The sequence below is a fragment of the Rousettus aegyptiacus genome, unplaced genomic scaffold, assembly GCF_014176215.1.
Source record: "Rousettus aegyptiacus isolate mRouAeg1 unplaced genomic scaffold, mRouAeg1.p scaffold_m13_p_3, whole genome shotgun sequence".
In the NCBI taxonomy this organism is placed as follows: domain Eukaryota; kingdom Metazoa; phylum Chordata; class Mammalia; order Chiroptera; family Pteropodidae; genus Rousettus; species Rousettus aegyptiacus.
The window spans coordinates 79170201-79188881 of NW_023416306.1; the positions used below are offsets into that span (position 1 = coordinate 79170201).

General features: G+C 49.2%; 1 protein-coding gene across 16 annotated transcripts in view; it reads right to left on the reverse strand.

Moving 5' to 3' along the window:
• WNK2 (WNK lysine deficient protein kinase 2) overlaps positions 1-18681 on the reverse strand; it is a 105618-nt gene that overhangs the window by 11108 nt on the left and 75829 nt on the right. For 6 of the 16 annotated variants that reach the window (XM_036239077.1, XM_016126018.2, XM_016126026.2 and 3 more), the window contains 9 exons: positions 17003-17817; positions 16568-16637; positions 15697-15779; positions 14902-15593; positions 12185-12399; positions 11055-11243; positions 10261-10359; positions 4547-4591; positions 2870-3129 (listed from right to left, as the gene is read on the reverse strand). In XM_036239077.1, coding sequence (XP_036094970.1) covers positions 2870-3129; positions 4547-4591; positions 10261-10359; positions 11055-11243; positions 12185-12399; positions 14902-15593; positions 15697-15779; positions 16568-16637; positions 17003-17817 — 2468 coding nt within the window. Of the gene's footprint in view, positions 1-2869; positions 3130-4546; positions 4592-5157; positions 7223-9847; positions 10360-11054; positions 11244-12184; positions 12400-14901; positions 15594-15696; positions 15780-16567; positions 16638-17002; positions 17818-18681 lie in introns of those variants that run through there. The other 10 variants (XM_016126021.2, XM_016126019.2, XM_036239078.1 and 7 more) reach the window with 8 other exon arrangements.

Below are 18681 nucleotides of genomic sequence, written 5' to 3' on the forward strand. Positions count from 1 at the left end.
ATAAATTGGTCTTCATGAAAATTAAAAACTTTCATGCATCAAAAGGTATTAACCATGGAGTAAAAAGTCAACACATAGAATGGGAGAAAATATCTGTGAATCATATATCTGGTAAGGGATTCATATCCAGAATACAACTACAACTGAACAATAAAAACTGCTATTCAAAAATGAGCAAAGAACTTGAATTGTTATTTCTCCAGAAAAGATATACAAATAGCCAAAAAACACATGAAAATATGTCTACATTACCAATCATTATGGAAATGCAAATCAAAGATACAATGAGATATCGCACCTCACACCCATTAGGATGATTACCATTTAGAAAATCAGAAAATAAAAAGTATTGACAAAAATGAAGTAAAACTGGAACCCTTGTGTATTGTTCATGGGGATGTAAAATGGTGTTGCCACCGTGAAAAACAGTGTGGCAATTCCTCAAAAAATTAAAGATAGAATTACCATATGATCCAGTGATTCCACTGCTGGATATATACCTAAAAAGAACTGAAAGCAGAATCTCAAAAAGATATCTGTACACTGATGTTCATAGTAGCATTATTCACAATAGTTAAAAGGTAGAAGCAACCCAAGTGTCCATGGATGAATGAATGGATAAACGAAATGTAGTGTGTATATATGGAATATTATTCAACCTTTGAAAGGAAGGAAATTCTGACACAAGCTACAACATAGATGAACCTTGATGAAATAAACTAGTTATAAAAAGACAAATACTGTATGATTCCACTTATATGAGGACCTAGAATAATCAAATTCATAGAGAAAGAAAGTAGAATGGTGGATGCCAGGGGCTGGGGGCAGGGGGAAGAAATGGGGAGATATTTTTCAATGAGTACAGAAGTTTTATGTTGCAAGATTTAAAAATTCTGGAGACAGATGGTGGTAATAGTTGAACAACAATATTAATGTACTTAATGCCGCTAAACTGGCACTTAAAAATGGTTAAGATGACAAATTTGGTCATATGTATTTTACCACAAAAAAAAAAAAAGGAAAAAAAAAGAATAAAGTTCTAAAACATGCCACAACACAAATGTATGGTAAATTAAATAAACCAGACAGGGAAAGTCAAATACTATATGATTCTGCTTATATGAGGTACCTAAAGTATTTATAGTCATAGAAACAGAAAGTAGAATTAAAAGTTAACAGGGGCTAGATAACTGGAGGTACCAAGGGAGAGAACTGGAGAGTTATTTCTTAATGAGTAGTTTCTGTTTGGGATGATAAAAAAGTTCTAGATATGGATAGTGGTGATAATTGAACATTGTGAACATACATAATGCTATTTCACTATATACTTTAAAATGATTAAAATGGTAAATTTCATGTTATGTAGATTTATCATAAAAAAAATAGCAAAACAAAAACAAAACCTTAGTAAGAATCCCAGCCATCTGAACACTAAGATCAGCAGGACGGACAGACAAGGCATGGCCCAGTACATGACGAGCCTGCCCAGGGTTCAGGGCACAGACCCTGCAGGGCTTTGGGTCCATGTTAAGGATTCTCAACTTTGCTGCCAAATAATGGAGAATGGACTTAAGGAGTTAGACAGATGGAGGTGTAACTATCAGGAGGGTGCTGAAGTCATTCAGAAGAGACTGGGAGTGTGGATATGAGAGGGAATGAAAAGACGCTGGCCCCAAGCATCCATGGACAGTGACAAACACTGACAACTTCAATCAAAATGCCAGTCCCAACAAATTTAAAGAAACTAAAAACACTCAAAATTTGTTCTCTTATTACAGTATAATTAGGCTAAAAAAACAGTAATAAAAAATCACAAGGAAATGAATAATTATGCTACTTAAAATCATAGTGAAAATTGCAAAATATTTTGAATGGAAGGTCAAAGAAAACACTACATAACAAAATCTTTGAGATGAAACTAAAACCTGTAAAGGAAATTTTACAGCCTGAAGACTGCCCTTTAAAAGAAGAAAGACTAGAAATCAATAAACTGCACATCTCAAGACACTTTCTAGAATAAAAAAAGTAACCAAAAGATAGACAGAAAGAAATGAAAGAAAATTAATGAAACATATACGAAACCAAAACAAATTCTTTGAAGAGGCTAATAAAATTTATAAACCCCTAAAGAGACTGCTAAGGAGAGAATGAGAAAGAGTGGACTAATTTCAGGAATGAAAAACAAGACATCACTCCAAATTCTACAAATGGTGAAAAAAGATTATGGACTTGATTAATTAAACTTAGATAAATTTAGATATGTACCAAATGCTACAAAAACAGAGTTTAACAGAAAAAAAAAAAAGAGAAACTCCACATGGTATAAAACTATAAAAGAAATTGAATCCATTATGAAAACCTACTACCTTCAAGGGACGGACAGATGTGTAATAAAAATAGCAAAATGTCAATCACAGAGTGCAGACAAGATACGCGAGAGTTCACTGCAGAATTTTCAACTCTTCTATATGTTCAAAATTCTTCAAAATAAAAGGTCAGAGGAGACTCTACCCACACTCAAAAAAAAAAAAAAAAAAAAAAAAAAGAACTCCTAACCCAGATGATCTCATCAATGAACTTTGTTAAATGTTTCAGGAAGAAATAACACAATCTTGCACAAACTCCTCTAGAAGACTGAAAAAGAGGAAATATTCTTCTAAGTAGGTTTGAAGTCGGCATAGTCCTAACACAAGAATGCATCACACAACAAAACCTAAATAAGAAAACAGCTCCTGACTTCTTCCCCATGTGGTCTGGGCATACCTTAAAACCCAACAACAGATGACCCCAGGTTCTGCTGCTCTGCTAAGATCTGGGGTAGAAGCTCTGCTCCCATCCTGTAGCTTTGCTGCCACCACACCCCACTTACAGCTTGTATTTCGCCAGGCCCAAGGGCCCAGCCAGCCGTGGCCTCCATGTTGTGCAGCTTCTGTGTCTGCTTCAGCTGGTTGAGTGATGGCTTCAGCTGAGCGACCCCCACTGTCTTGCTGGTCCACTCATCCACCAGCTTATGAAGGTCATCCGTGAAGGTGCCTTTCTTGTTGTTGCTGTTGTTCACCTGAGCCTGGACATGCAGGGTGGGTGGGGGACCTGGCTCGGGGCCGGGGACCAGGCTGCTGGTAGAGGACCCTGGAGAGGCACATACAGGCCAGGGTTGGTGACACCTACTGCCAGCACCAAGGCTGGCTGCAGTCATCCATACAATGGTCTCGCTTAGGCCAGGCAAAACCTTGCTTCAGGAGATGGTCTTTATTTAAACACAATGGAACATTTATACAGGTTGTGTAACCCATCTCATCATCCAGGCCAGAGGACAGGACCCCAGCTGCTGGCAGCCTTACTCGGCATCCACCATGCTGATACTGCTTGGGCCCACCAGACCCCACAGTGAGAGAGCTCAGAAAATTCCTGGCAGAGACTGGTGGCAGACTCTCCAGGCCTTTCTGTATTCTGTGCTCTAATACGAGGACTCAAAGGGGACAATATTTTGGGCAGAGAGCTCAGCACACAGTAGCTCCCACTATTCTTCAGGCAAAGGGAAAATGCTTGTGATTGACCACTGGCATTCCTGTGAATTTAAATGGCTTGGTAGTTTGGAACTGAAGACACAGAAATTACACCTATCCTCACCAAAGCCTGTACGGAAGGCACTAACAAAGGGCACAAACACCCAGAGCTTTCCATCATGGGCCTGCAATCTGGGCACCATCTGAGGGGCTGCTGACCACCTTGAGGAGCTGGGAAGCCTCGCTGCTGGGGAGACCCATAGCCAATGGTCAGACACCGCTGGACAAAGATGAGTGCACTCACCACTTCACTAAAAGATTTGTTTTAAATAGCCAACACAGAACATTTTACTTTTTAAAAAATTGTGTCCCCTTCCCTCCCTCCAACACATAATTTCTGGTTGGTAATTTTAAATAAGCCAATTTTTAAATGTTCTACATTAAAAAATAATAATAATAACCTAATGACCATCTCTTCAAACAAGCCATTGCAAAATGTAGTCTAGTGGCTACTGACGAAAAAGCAGACACAAACAGTTAAACATTAGTAATGAGATTCCACACACACGAAGCTATAACTACATGAACATTTCAGCCAGAAAAGAAAAAAAAAAAACAAAAGAAAAAAGGCGCGAGATGAGAGCAATTGGGTGGCCCAGGTAGACTGATACCCATTTTGTCCTGGCATCTCTCCTCTGGGGGCACTCATCTTTAGTACTTCAAGGAAATACTCATTCCTATGGTTTTGGAAAAGGAGCCAATTAACGATTGGTAATGTGTGGACGTTCTGGAGAAGGAGAGCCTGTTAGATGTGAACTGGCGAGAATGCACAAAGTCTAGGAGTCATGGAGATGTGAAGGGGCACCTGCAGGTGGCTGTCCCACCAGGTGATGATGAAGCGGTGCCCACGGAGGGTGGGTGCAGAGCAGGCCCACACCCCGTGGCTCCAGGCCCAGCCTTGGAAACCTTGATGTGCGCTAGCCACAATAAAGCCCATGCGATGAAAAGCGGACAAGGGGTAAAAAAAACCCGATAATTACGACTGCTGTGCTCTTTGCCTAGACAGAGACGCTTCAAGGCAGACCCTGCAAGGGAAAAAGAAACGACACAAGACCACAGGATTAGGCAGGACAGCACACACGGGACAAGCCACCACACCCTAAGCAAAAGTTATCAGTGTGCGAGGAGGAGCAAAGGCCAGCAGTTCAGAGAGAAGGGATCAGCCGCCTAGGCTCACTGGGCGTCCCCGAGTCAGTGTGCAGTTCACCCGAGCTTCGCTGAGGGGCAGAGGTGCAGGGATAAGCCCCAAGCTTCAGATAGAAGTGTGTGTATCTCTAGAAGCATATTCTAAAAAGAAAGAAAGAAAAGAAGAAAAGAAAAGAAAAAGAAAGAAAAGAAAAAAGAGAAGAGAAAAAAGAAAAAAGAAAAGACAAGAAGGAAGGAAGGAAGGAAGGAAGGAAGGAAGGAAGGAAGGAAGGAAGGAAGGAAGGAAGGAAGGAAGGAAGGAAGGAAGGAAGGGAGGGAAAGAAAGAAAGAGAAAAAAAGAAAGAAAGGAAGAAAGAAAGAAAGGAAGGAAGGAAGGAAGGAAGGAAGGAAGGAAGGAAGGAAGGAAGGAAGGAAGGAAGGAAGGGAAAAAGAAAAAAGAAAAAGAAAAAGAAAAGAAAGAAAACAACAAAAAAAGGCAAAGCACACTGCTTGGCTTTCAAATGTAGGGCTTTCGGAAGCCCCACTGGTAGAGGCAAGAAATCCCACTAATGTCAGCGAGGAGAATGCTAACTGCAGCAGGGCCTGGCTCCATCTGGCCAAAAGGCCCATGGGATGTTTTCCAAGTGCAAAAAGATACATTGTTTATGCAGGTTTGAGGCCAATCCTGGATCTCCCACAGCTGCCTTGACTAGGCCAGTGGTGGGCATCAAGGAGGAAATACAAGGGGTCCTACCTAAAGAGGTGAGAAGCAGGGATGATCCATATTCTTTGCTATACCCAGCCCCACCTGGTATTCCCTATCCACCAGGGCAGGGTGACCACCACCGAGGGCTGTTGGACCCTGCAATCCCCAAGGCTGTCCATGCTGACAGACAGGTGACACAATGGCTTTAGTGCCTGGCATGACCTAACAGTCAGTGCTCACCTGGAGGGCAGACAAGCTGGCCAGGAGGGACTGTCACACCCGGCTTACCCTGTCTTCCCGAGAGCAGGGCAGATAGAGATGGTACAGGCAAGGACATCTCAGGCATCCCCAAAGTCACTCAGCAAGGCTGTGCTGCTGCCCTGAAAGGTCTATCTGTGCTCCCATCCATGGCCCCTCACCAGGAGCACTTCACCTTGCCCTGGAGGGCATTGACAACAGCACCATCCCAGCATTCTAGCTAAGGAAAACAAGCCACTGCCTCCTGTTAGAGAACATGGGGCAAAGGTCAACCCAAGCTCCTTAGGGGAAAGCTATGTGCATTAGACCCAAATCCAGTTGTTCTTATTTAGTTCATCCTCCGTGCTGAGGCTGACTTGAGAAAGGGAGGTGATGATGGTCTGTTGCAATCTCTAACGTGCAAATGAAAACAGAAGGGCCAAACAGAAGCAGTCCAGACCAGTCAGCTAACTCTCCGTGTAGCTGAAGGGCCTTTACTGGTCTGTGTTTTAGATGGAATCTTGGGAACACAGGGCCCTTTGGCGCCAAGGCTCACATAAGACCCACACGGGGCCCACACATGATCCACATGGCACCCGCACAAAACCCACACAGGACCCATGGGAGGCACAGACAGAACCCACATAAGACCAACAGGAAGCCCACAAAGGGCCCACATAGGACCTGTATGGGACTCACGCGAGGCTACCTGGGCCCCACACAAGATGTACAAGAGGCCCACATAGGGGCCTTGTGGGGCACAATGGTTTAAATCAGCTCCACCCCTAGTTTCCTGTGGAGAATGGACATCTCACCTGTAGATCCTAGGAAGTTCCTGGCCCCAGGACTATTTGGGAAAACGACCACGTAGGGCAAGACAAAGGATGACCTACAGTATCTTGTCCTCGTGTAGCATGCGTCTACAGGAGCATCTCACAGAGCAACAAGCTTCCTGCACTCAACAGCCAGAACAGGCAGCACCCAGGCCTGCAATAAGGTGAGGTCCCCCACACTACATGTCCCCGTATTCACTCTGGCACAGAAACAGAGGCTGCTCCTGGTGTGGGTGGCCATCCTACTGGGCACCTGCCACCACCCCCCACCCCAGACCTTTGGCTGGTTACCAGGAGAATGCCTCAAATTCAGGGGTATCTGATGGGGACAGAATGCTTAAAATATGGGCCAGGCTCTATAGCCATCCCCACACTTGCCATTCATCACAGTGTTCAAATATTGATGAAGGCCACATGGAACCGAGGCCGCAGCCACAGTACAGACCAGCCAGGGCTCCCCACCCACATGACAACACACATCTCCAGTGGGTTGGCCTTACCCCAACAACAGTATAGGCACTCAGTTCTGGCACAGAAAATGGGCATATAGCATCAAAACACCATTTCGGGTGTCTATGTATTGAGCCACCAAATTCTTAAGCTGAGAAAAGTGCCCAAACTTATCTGTGAAGCAGGAACTGGGAAGCGATGCGTCTTGGCTCTGCCCTGGGGTGACTTCACCCTGAGCATCACTGCCCAGGTTGCACGGTTCCCGAAGCGCAGGGGCTGGTTCCTTGGACAGCCCGCTGTTCGAGCTGCACACAAATTCGGCCTGGGTGGGCTTAGGCATGGTGGGGGACTGCATGGGAGGTGGAGTTTCCTCCCTGGGTGTCCTCCCCTATCCCAGGGCCCTCTCCCACACCCACCACAGGGTGTCCCCACAGGGAGGGAGGGCAGGGCCTAGGGGTGCTGCACAGTGGTAGTGGGTGTCTCGGGGACAAACTTGCTGTATTATAAATGTCAGGCCCACTGATGAAGACACGTAAGAAAAACACAATGGCTCCACGTGCACAGAAAAAGAGATCCTGGAGGATAATGGCATTTGCCTCTGGTCAGACAAGGAGGAGCCAGGGAAGGGAAGGGTCAATGGGTCTAACTAACAACGACTTCTGACCAACAGGACACCAGGACACCACTACTTTTGCAACCCAACCCAAGCTGCCCTAACTGTTCAACAGTGCGAGAGGGGTTCTATAGGATGGGCAGTGATCTCAGGGACTATCCCCAGGGTCTGCAATGCCTCAGGCTCTGGCCTTCCCCCAGGTCTGCCCATGAGATAGTAGGATTGTCCGGCGCCCACTCCAATGAGGTAATGAGGCTGCAACCTCTCCATTCTCTATGACCCAAGCCTGGTCACTTCTCCAACATGGGGTCACCTCCTGACCCCCTGGAGGCTGCCTACAGCTCCACCCTGGGCACTACCACCCAGCCTCTTGTATCTTCTCTGAGTTTCAGAGAATTGGGATTTCCTATACTTCAGATTTTGTTTTCATGGAGCCTTGTCTCCTGTTCCTTTCAAGTCAAGAAACTAAAAACCTCTTCAGCTTGGGCTAGGCCAGCTCCCCTGTACCCCACAGCCGTGGCTCTGGGAGTCCAAGCTCTAGCTCCCTCCTCATCCTCTTGTGGCCAAGCTCTTGGCCCTCCCAGATCAGCTCTGAAGTCTTTCACAGGTATATGCTCCCTGGTCACCTAGAAATTAGCAGATAGTGGCTCCAGGAGTAGCCCCAAGGGCCAGCCAAGTGGAAACCAGGACAAGAAGGAGAGGGTGTGTGTTCTGGCTCCTCCGCCCCCATTGGAGCAACAGGAAAGCTCAGAGTCTTCACACCAGCCCAGTCCCTATGGATGTGGGCAAGAGGGCCAACACAGACCAAGCACTCGCCTCACCAGCAACCTCAGAGCATGTGGAGGCCATACTGTGGCCTGAAAAGACTAGGGACTCAGACAACACAGCCTGAAAACAACTAGGCTGTGAAAAGAGCAGTGTCATTGTATTCACAGTATCAGAAGAACCAAGGCCCAGTAGGCTGACATGTGCTGCTGCCTAAAACCAATCTGTCCGAGGCCAGGTCCCTCATCTGCTACCAAGCTGTGCCACACACATTCTTTTCCTCTTGACCAATGAAAGAAGCAAAACCTTAACTCTTTGTCCCTGCTGTGCCTCAAATTTTTCTTTTATCTTATATTAAGTAATGGTGAAGCAAAAGAGAATCTTTTTTAAAAAAAAGAAAAAAAAGGAAAAAAAGAAAAAAAAACAGAACCAGGTAGGTATAAAGGTAGATGGTGACAGCCTGAGAGATAAGCATGGTGCTGCTCATTCACATGTTTTGACCCCAAGTACCCAGGGGAAATCATAACCTGCTCTAACATGCTTCCTATGTCTGGCCAGCAACCCTTCCAGCAGGGACATAGTCACCTGTCTGAGCGTGAGATGCCTGGATACCCAGATGCCCTCACACTACAACCTCCCGGGCAATAGCTGTACACATATGGGCAGAAGAGTGAGTGAGCAAGGAGCCAGGATGCAGGCCTCCTCCTACCCCACCACCCAACTAACCAGCAGCCCAGTGACACCTGAGCTGAACAAGGCATCTGTCAGCAGAAGAGGAGCACTGGGTCTTCCGCTGGGCATTTCTACCTGGTCCTAAGCCTCTGACCCATCCTGCCTGCCCACCCAGGGAGGATGTTCTGGGCCCTCTGACAGGGACAGATGCCTACTGTGGCCTCAGGTCCCAACAAGCACAATGTATCTTTATTGTACAAGTAAAAAGCCATGTGCCCCAAATCAGCATGTCCAATCCAATTGGTAAAAAGCTTAAGTTTTCTATTAAAAAAAATCAAAATCTGAAAAGCCCACAGGTTTTGATTAATTTGCCAATTGATATGAGAGATGAAAACAATTTTGGACAGCCCCAAGCAGGTATGCCATTCCTGGACATGAGTCCTGGGTACCAGGATAGCATTCCAAAGACTCTGAGGACAACTGGGACTAAGTTTTGGTTTTGCAGGGCTTTCAGGAACTGCATAATTGACTTCATCTCTGAGGTCCATGAGATGAGAGGGAAACACACCACGTAAAGTACAGGAGCTAGAGAGAAGACCAGGAGGGGCTTGGCCCATATGGGGAATGCAGCGAGAGGCTACTAGTCACCTCTCCCAGTACTGGAGAGAATTCAAGGTGAACAAAATGGAGAGAGGGGCTAAGGCATCCGAGCTGGAGCCCATTCTCAGCATTTCCACATGCAGGGAGCGGGCAGTGGGTAGACAGTACTGAATGTTGTGATACAGCCCTTGCACAGAAGTTACACTCTCCAGTGACCTTTTAGCACTGTCTTAATTCACTACATGCATGTCTTCAAAGTCCAGACACGTGTGAAACACACCATGCGTGTAGAGAAGGCCGGGGTTGTCTTTTTGTTGTCGCTGGAACTGGGGGCAGTGGACGTGTGTATTTGCCACAATCGCAACAGAAATAAAACTACGTCCAACATAAAAAAAAAAATGATGAGAGAAATGCAGAGTGCCTTGGGGGTCTGGGGTGGAGCACTGAGGTCAGGAGTGGGCCGGCCACTGCACATGCTTTTAGTGCCCAGGCAGGAGCCAAGAGCATGCACTGGTGCTTTCTGGGGCCAGATGCGTGGGCATGGACAGGGATCCGTTATTTATATTAAATAGATGAGTTCAATGGAGTGGGGTGGCATCCTATAAAATGTGTAGAAGGTAATGAAGACAGGGAGGAGATGGGGGAGAAACCAAGGGCCAGGAGGTGATAAAATACAAAAGAACAAATACAGACAGATGGACACAGACACAGGTCCACTGAGGAATCGAGCGCGAGGTTTGCTATTAGACTTATAGGTCACTCTCTCAGACGTTGGGTGGTAAACCGTCCAGCCTGCAAATGAATATAGAGGGAAGAAAACAAAGAGACAGGAATCAAGTACAGTCTCTGGGCTTCCTCCTACACCACCAGCCACATCAGCCTTGTCACTTAGCATCCACGGCTGCTCCTAGCTCATCCCAGAGGACCACAGCCACTGACCACATAATGGAAAGGAGGAAGCATTGGAACAAAAGAGAAATGAACCCCGGAAGAGGGTGTGGGGTGGGGCAGGGGACCAGACGTGGCAGCAGTCACCACTGTGTCTCTGGATAGACATGGCACGGGTGAAGTACTTCATCGCGCAGCTGCTGCGTCCACGGCAATTCCTCCTCAAGGCCAAACTCCCAACTCAAGAGCTGTGCCCTCGTCCCCCCAACGGCCCTCCTGACAGAAGGACCCTGTGTTTAGTTGGGGGCTTGGACAGGGGAGGCCAGTGCCTGAGATCCAGTACAGAGCACACAGCAGACACCACATCTGACCTCTCAGTGGTCCTGGTGCCTTTCACGGGTCACTCTAGCCAAGCACACCTCCCTCTGAGCTGCTTACAGTTAGACTCGGTAATGGGTGGGTCATCCACTCTTTTCATCCAAAGGCTACAGCTACAATTACTTCTTTAAGAAGCATTGGCCACAGCTCACATCCCCTCTACACCACATGGGCCCTACTGTGGCTAGCACATGCTCGGAGACGGGCAAGCTGGGAATCACCTGGGCCATGCGCTCCGCCTCCATCACTGGCTAAGCCGGAGCAGATGTCTGCAGACAGGGAGGCCCGCACGGAGCAAGGCTGCTGGGTCTGAACTGCCTTCCCACACAGGTCTGATGCTGCCGCGGGCCCCGCCCCAGCTTTGGTGGGGTCCTTAGCAGGAGGGGCTCTGCTGCAGTCTGACAAATGACCTAGGTGGGGAGAAGGGGGGACAGGCACCATGAGGCGCCACAGGACAGACCAGCCAGTGCAGGGTGTATCCATCCTCCCTGCTCTTTGCTGGGTGACCTTGAAGAAGCTGAGTCCCAACAGGCAATGGATATGTGACTGGGTTGGAGTGCTGGGAAGAATAAAGAAAATGACCACAGTCTCCACTAGTTACCAACGCTGGGCTGGGCTGGTGTTGTACAAATGCGGTGAAAGGACAGCACGTCTGGAGATGCACATCTGGGCTCAAAGTGGGCCTGTAAACTTCCTCCTCACTCTAATTAGTCTCCTGTTAGCTTTAGGAATTAACATGTAATTCATGTAATTCTTGCAACTCATAGATGTGTACCCTGCAAGTCATATACAACACCAAGAAGGATGGCTTATGGTCAGCTCATCACCAGCTTCCCACCGGTACAACGGAGGATTTCAGCTCACTGGATCTCTAGAGGCTTGGGTCAGCAAGCATCCCCAGTTGCTTAGGCATCATGGTTGAGGGCAAGGGGTCCTTACTATCCTACTCTCTCCCTTCCCCAAAACAGCTGCTCAATCCCCACTGTTAGCAGGGGATATATGTCTGAGAATCAGGGTCAGAGGAAGCAGACCCGTCCTAGGCAGTACCCTGCAGGGAGGAGTAGGTGGGGGAGAGCAGCCCTCAGCTCTGGAAAACCTGAGTCTCCTCCTCCCTCGCACACTGTAGCTCATGGGTGGCCGAGGGCTCTGAGCAGGCCTGCCCACTCACAGCCCTTTCCTCTCACAACAGCATGGGGGCAGAAGACCTAGCCCTCTACAGCCCACATGGGTTCCCCATTCCTAAGAAAAGAGAGTCAGAAAGCACTCTTCCAGGTCTGGGTGTCTGTCTTTCATCTGCCCCACTCCCAGCCCAGCCCCTGCCCAAGGGTGGCCAGGAGGGCACAGGGCCAACCTGTGCTGGAGGCCACGACCTTGAGCTGTTGCACCAGTGGGTTCAGCAACTTCCCCGCCTTCAACTTGCTCTTGCTTGTCTTTCTCCGGCGGCCAGCTGGGGGTGCTGTATGGAAGAGGCCCAGGTTGGGGGGTAACGGCTTGCCCAGGCGGCGGTACAGGGCCTCAATCTCTTGCTTCTGCTGGCTCTGCAGCTCTGAAATCTCCTTCAGGTGCCTGCATGAGTGCAGAGAAAGGAGGCCAAATGAGTCTGCTGGTCATTTCCACCACACATAGCCCCTCTAGGACAAAGGTCTAGATTAGTATCAGTCTATGGCCTGTTAGGAACTGGGCCACACAGCACGAGGTGAGCAGCAGGCGAGTGAAGCTTCATCTGTGTTTATAGCCGCTCCCCAGTGCTAGCATCACTGCCTCAGCTCCACCTCAGATCATCAGGCATTAGATTCTCATAGGAGCACCGATCCCTCATGCCAAAAAGGTTGAAGACCGCTGCTCTAGGAGAGTCCTCGAAGGGTGTTAGGAATGGGGTAGGCAGCCCACAGGAGGGGACATGGGCCATTCATTTAAATATCACTTTCTGTTTGTATACACCTAAACCGAATGGGCATTACAGGGAGCCCCTGCCATCAACACCCAATGACACTAAGCTGCAGAAGGCTGGCCTAAGTAGTACAAGTACAAATAGTCCAATGTCCAGATTCATAACACTGCTGTATTTTTTATTATTTTTTTGGAGGGGGGTATGGACAACTTTACACATTTATGCTCAAAATATAAACCCTGAACATAAACATAGGTGAAAGGAAAAACAGTGTTAGAATTGAGAGGCTGCCTTGGTTTACCAGGTGTTACTTCCTCCACTGGAGGGCAGATAGCACCAGAGGCCTCTCGATGAGAGAATATGGCAGGTGCAAGTCCAGACACGGGTTGATAGTCAGGGGCCTGGGGTTCTGGCTGCAGCCCCTCCTTGCCATGGGGGCTCCCAGCTCAGGCAACACCACCCACAGGGCACAGAGCTGAGTTGACAGGCCACACAGGTGAGAAACCTCCATTAAGTTCCCAGTGGAAGCACTGGCTGTGTGTAAGGCAGAGAAGAGCCAGTGGTCCCTGCTGATCTCCCATAGGACACACTGGCCAAGTCCCTGGCCACTTTCTTCGCCTGCGCTCTTACCGTCCTACAACTAGAGTAGCACTGGGCCAGATACCATTCCCTTAACAAAGTCTCATGGGCCTCTGCCACCCTGGCCAGAGAGCTCAGCCCCTCAGCTTCACTCCAGGCTCATCTTTGTGTGTGCTTACTTGGGAAACAGGTTTTTTTTTTTTTCATGATTGGACAGGATGAGGCAAGTTCTGATTTTACCTCTTGGGTGTTCAACACTGGCCCAGTTTATTTTAGAAAAATGACTCTCTAAACAGCAAATTGCTATTGCATCAGATTAGCTTCTGACACAATGAGATGTTTTGAAGTGAAAGCTGTTTGGAGAGGGGAAGGGGATACTGAGTCAGCTGGGAAGCATCTGATTTAGAAGGACCTAGGGGAGACCCCCAACTCTATGAGACTCCTGCCCCAAAGCTCATCCTTTCTTTCCACCCAGTGCCAGGGGCTGAAGCCAGCCTCAAAGAGCATGAGGCTCCTGGGGACTCTATGCTGCATACTGGTGGGATGAGGGGAGACAGGCACCCAAGCCCCCATAGGGTACTCAGCAGGTCTGACACAAGCGGGACTACCTCCTAACTGGTAGCCACCAAGTCTCATCAATTCAGAGCCAAACCCTGCCCTCTTCTAAATGGTCTCTCCAGTCCACTGGGTTCCATGGCCTTCCTATCAGGACACAGAGCCAGCCCCTCTCAGGCTCCTGGAACCTTTTCCTTTGTGGTGTTTCTTTGCTCTCTCCCTTCCCCTCCTCTGGTCCCACCCCTTCACCTCCAGACCACACCCTATCCCCCAGGCTTCAGGCACCCATCACCTCTGACCCCAGTCCCTTCACTCCCACGCCCTACCTCCTCAGAGCGCAAAGCTACTTCTTTCAGGTTTTCTCCCTCCCATCTCTCCAGTTTCCCTCACCATGGAAGGCAGCTGCGCCTGGACTCCCCTGGTCCCCTCTTGTTCCTGCTGAACCTGGGCTTTCTGGGCAACACCCCCATGAGAGCACAGACTAGCCCCTCTGCATGTATCCAAGGATCCAGTTTGAGCCCCTTGGGACACCACCTGAAAATGGGCACATTAATGGCTGCTCCATGCCCAACTATCGGCTGTCATAGGGCACCAGGGAAGAGAGCTACAAGCATCAGGTCCCCTTCCCAGCCCACACAGCCCTGGGTTCACTCCAAGAGCTCTCAGCTAACAGCCAGTCCTTCCCCAGAACACCTCTCCCCACCATGGTAACTACACTGCAGCCCTCCTGCCACGAAGGAGACTTCAGGGTACAGCTGCATCTCAGGGACCCTGACCACAGTGGAGGGAGGTAATACTTGCAGGTCAGAGGGAATGTGAAGAAGACCTGAGCAATACCAGGTCTGTCCTGTTGAGGCCATAGAAGGGGACAGCCACAGGAAATGGAGAGGCACAGCTCCAAGAATAGAAACTAGGCTAGCCAGTGGCATTGCCTCTATCCTGTCATCTGGCTCAAGCTCCAAGAGCATGTGGTGAAACCTGGAGCACCCTGACACCATGGCCTGGACACCATACCAGCCCATTACCCACCCCACAGGACCTACTTCTCTCGAAGACTCTGCAGCTCCTTCCTGATGTCGGCATCCTCAATCTCTGAGTCATTGTCACTGCTGATGTAGGATGACTGGGAGTGAAAGGAGGTCACACTGATGGTAGGGACCTTCACACCTATCCTGCTGGATGTCTCTGGGCCTGGAGATCCAGCCCTTGAAGACCTGTGTAGGAAGGCAGTGGCCTTCTTGACAAAGTCACTAGCCACACTGCTGCCACTCCCAGGCAGGGAGCCACGCTTCTGCACAGAAGGCCTCCTGTGTGGGCACTCGTCCCCAGAGTCACTGGACACGGGCTCACCAGGGCCAACCTCGATGGAAGAGGCCGTCTGTACCCGCCGCAGGGCCAGCTTCATGTCAGGGCTATGGGGCCCCTCTTCTAGGTACACATCGGGTGGAGCAGAGTACCGCAAGCTGTGGGGGGAGGCCAGGGTCCATTCATCCTGGGTGCTGATTACTGAGAACCGGCCCACAGTTTTGACTGGTGAGCTGCCATCCTGCTGCCGTGGCCGCTTCGGAGGGGACCACGAGGCCATAATGCCATGTGTCTGGAACTGGATGGCCTGATTGCCCTTGGTCAACATCCCCAGGCAGCGCTGCGTGGGCTCAGCAGAGGTTTCCCCAGGGACCCTGCCACTCTGATCTATGGGTTCCAGATGTGCAGGGATGGCAGAAGAGGGGGAATCCTTGGGAAATAGAGGAAAGGAGAAGATTCCACGAGAACACAAGCAGAAAGTAAACCCCACCAACCGGCCGAGCATTTCATCATCTCAGCAGAAAGCTACCTACCTGGGGGGCACTGGGCACTGCAGGTGAACCTGAAGCCACCCATTCTCCATCAGTTCCCAGCATGTTGCTCAAAGATGCTGCTGCTGTAGGAACATCAACATTATTACTCATATTGGTGCTGAGGACAAAAGCAAGAATGGCTCAAGGCCAGCTGAATTGCAGTGGGAGGGCAGCGTGTGGGAGGGAAAGGAGCCATGAGAAGCTGTACTAACCCCCTCACTTCACAGGAGACATCTTAGAATCTGGGGAAGGGAGGAGGCCTCAGCCCAATAAAACTTGGGTCCCTGCAGACACCTGCTCCAGACCCTTAGGCACGGTCAGGCCTTTTAGACACCTGATGATATCACCCTGTCTCACTTGCCATCTCTATCACCTGACGGTATCACCCTGACATGTTTTGATGATAAAAGGGTCTCATGAGGTCCTGGAAGTAGTAGATCAATGAAGCCAATTCCCAACCCTATTGCTTCAGTGTCTAGGGAAGGTTCATGTCATCTGAGGCTGTATCAGTTTCCCCATCTACAGAATGATACTTCTGACCTGCTTTCCTAAAACTGCTGTGAAGAGTGAATAACAGCACAGAAGGAGGTGATGTGTGGGAGACTGGCCTGAGCTGAGACCTACACATGGCAAAAGAAAGCCATGCTGGGCAGGCTGGATGGAGGGACTGACATCCATTTCTACAAACAGGGACTTTCTCTCCTTGGGACGTATCACACCCTAAGACATCATGACAGACTCTGCCATGTCTGGTTCCCACCCGAGATGCTGCAAGGATGAAGGGTGGAGATGCAGAATGCTCTGGAGCAAGGAAGGCTGAGTGGCACCTTGTGCACACTGGGGGAAGGGCCAGTGACCTGGGGCTCATTACCTGACACTGGTGAGGATGTGGCCTGCTCCAATGTGTCTCCAAGCCCAGGAGCCACTTCTGACTTGTCCAGCTGGAGAAAGAAACAGAAAGGAAAGAGCCATGAGCCTTACTTGCTGACACTTTGGCAGGTAAAACTGCAAATCCTCTCTTCCTATCCAAAGGTTGGGCTCCTCCTCCCCAGGCTGCTCAGAGCAGGGCACTTCACACATACTAGGCTATCCCAGCCTGGTCCTGACCCTGCACATACATGCCCCACCTCCTCAAATGGGCCACTTGTTGCAAAACACCAGGGCAAGTCAAGCAAAGAGGTGAGTCTCTGAGAATAGGATGGCCCGCATAGCCAGGGTGCCTGCTCACCTAGGCTCGAGCCGGCCCCCATCCTTGTCCAGACCTCTACCCTATGCCGGCGCCTCTGAGAGCAAAACCAATACTCACCACAAGCTGGGATAGTAGGGCTGGGTCCCCCCCAGAGGCTTCTGTGTAGGTCCAGTCCCCTCTCGGGGGCTCTAGGGTAAATTCTCGGTCGCCCACCTCCACAGGGGTCCCAGCTGAGGCAGAAGAGGTGGGCACATGCTCCTGGTAGAGCAGAGTTCGCAGCTTCTCATCCAGGCTCTTGATGGTACTGTCCACAAAACCCACCCTAGGAGGTGGCCCTTCCCCATCTGACTCCAAGGCTGAAGGTGGCTGCGGGGGGATGGCAGGCCCAAGTGGGGGGCTGGGAAGCTGGGGGGTGGCCAGGCTAGCAGCCCCCACCACATTAGGGACTGAGGTTAGAGGCTGGCCTAGGGTAAGCTGGGGAGTCCCACTAGGGACACTAGGCACAGGGGCTGGAGTTGGCAGGATCTCCCCCTGGGCGCTAGCCTCCCTGGCTGAGGCAGGCTCCCCTAGACCTGTGGGGTGTTGAGGGGCCTCTGGAGGGGAGGTGCAAGGCCCTAGGACCTCATCCAGGGGCCTTGTAGCAAGCTGGGCATCATGAGTTTCTGCTAGGGGCTGGGGTGTCTCATGCTCATCGGCTATCCCCTGAGAGGTCCCTGGACCCCCTGCCTGCACAGCAGCCCCCATTGCTGGCTCCAGCTTAAGGATGGCAGCCATGTCCTGGGGCACAGAAGTCATGGGAGGAGAGGATGGCACCAAAGGAACTGGTGCGCCCCCAGGGGCATCCCTGGAGCCTGGCTGGCTTGGAAGTTGTAGACTGGCTGGGAAGCTGGATTTTTCCTTCAAGGACAGCTGGTCTTTACAGGATGCTGGATCTAGAAGAGATAGGAAAAATGCCTCTGTATTGGCCTACTCTGTTCCTATTTACCTAGCACTCTGCTAGCTAAAAAAAATGCCCTCTATGAGGGGGCAATGCCCCACATATTGGTCCCTTCTCTTTTTCTCTGATGTGTCAACTTTAAAATGGGGAAAGTTTAACAAACATGTTCCTTGGAAAGAATTATAATTTGGCCCTATGCAATAAATTTAATATCAAGGGCTTCATTAGAATAAGGTAGTTATCTTGTTCTGTCCAAATTTTTAATAAAAGGTAGTAATGTTAACAGGAACATCACCTTTTATGTATCACCAATATGGAATTATACTGAGAAATCAGAATAATTATTCAGTTCTGAGCATCTTACTACATGTCATGAATTATGTATTTATTTCCACTTAAAGAGTGTTTAATATTGGAACAGATAATAGAAGGAAGTATACCTTAAGTTGGAACCAACAGAAACAAGCAAATATTTGCTTTGGAAAACATTGTTTTGAAACCAATGGCATTTTCTTCAAATAAAAATAAATCTATGGTGTGACCACCATGACACTTCCTTAAATATTTACAAATAGTGGACAGGTCACTCTCTCTTAAACTTGGCTGCAGAATGGAATCACCTGGAAGGTACAAAAGAGGATGGTGGGGCCCTTCCACAGAAATTCAGATCTCCCCGTGTGAGGCAGGGCCCAGGCTTCTTCAGTCCTATTGCTTTTCTTTCTTTTAATTATTTCCTTCTCCCTTTCTCCTTTTCCTCTCCCTCCCTGCTTCTCTCCTTCCCTAAATTCTTTACATCTTATCCCCATATTGCATTATCTAGGACCTCCAGTAGGGTACTGAAAATAAGCAGTGATAATGA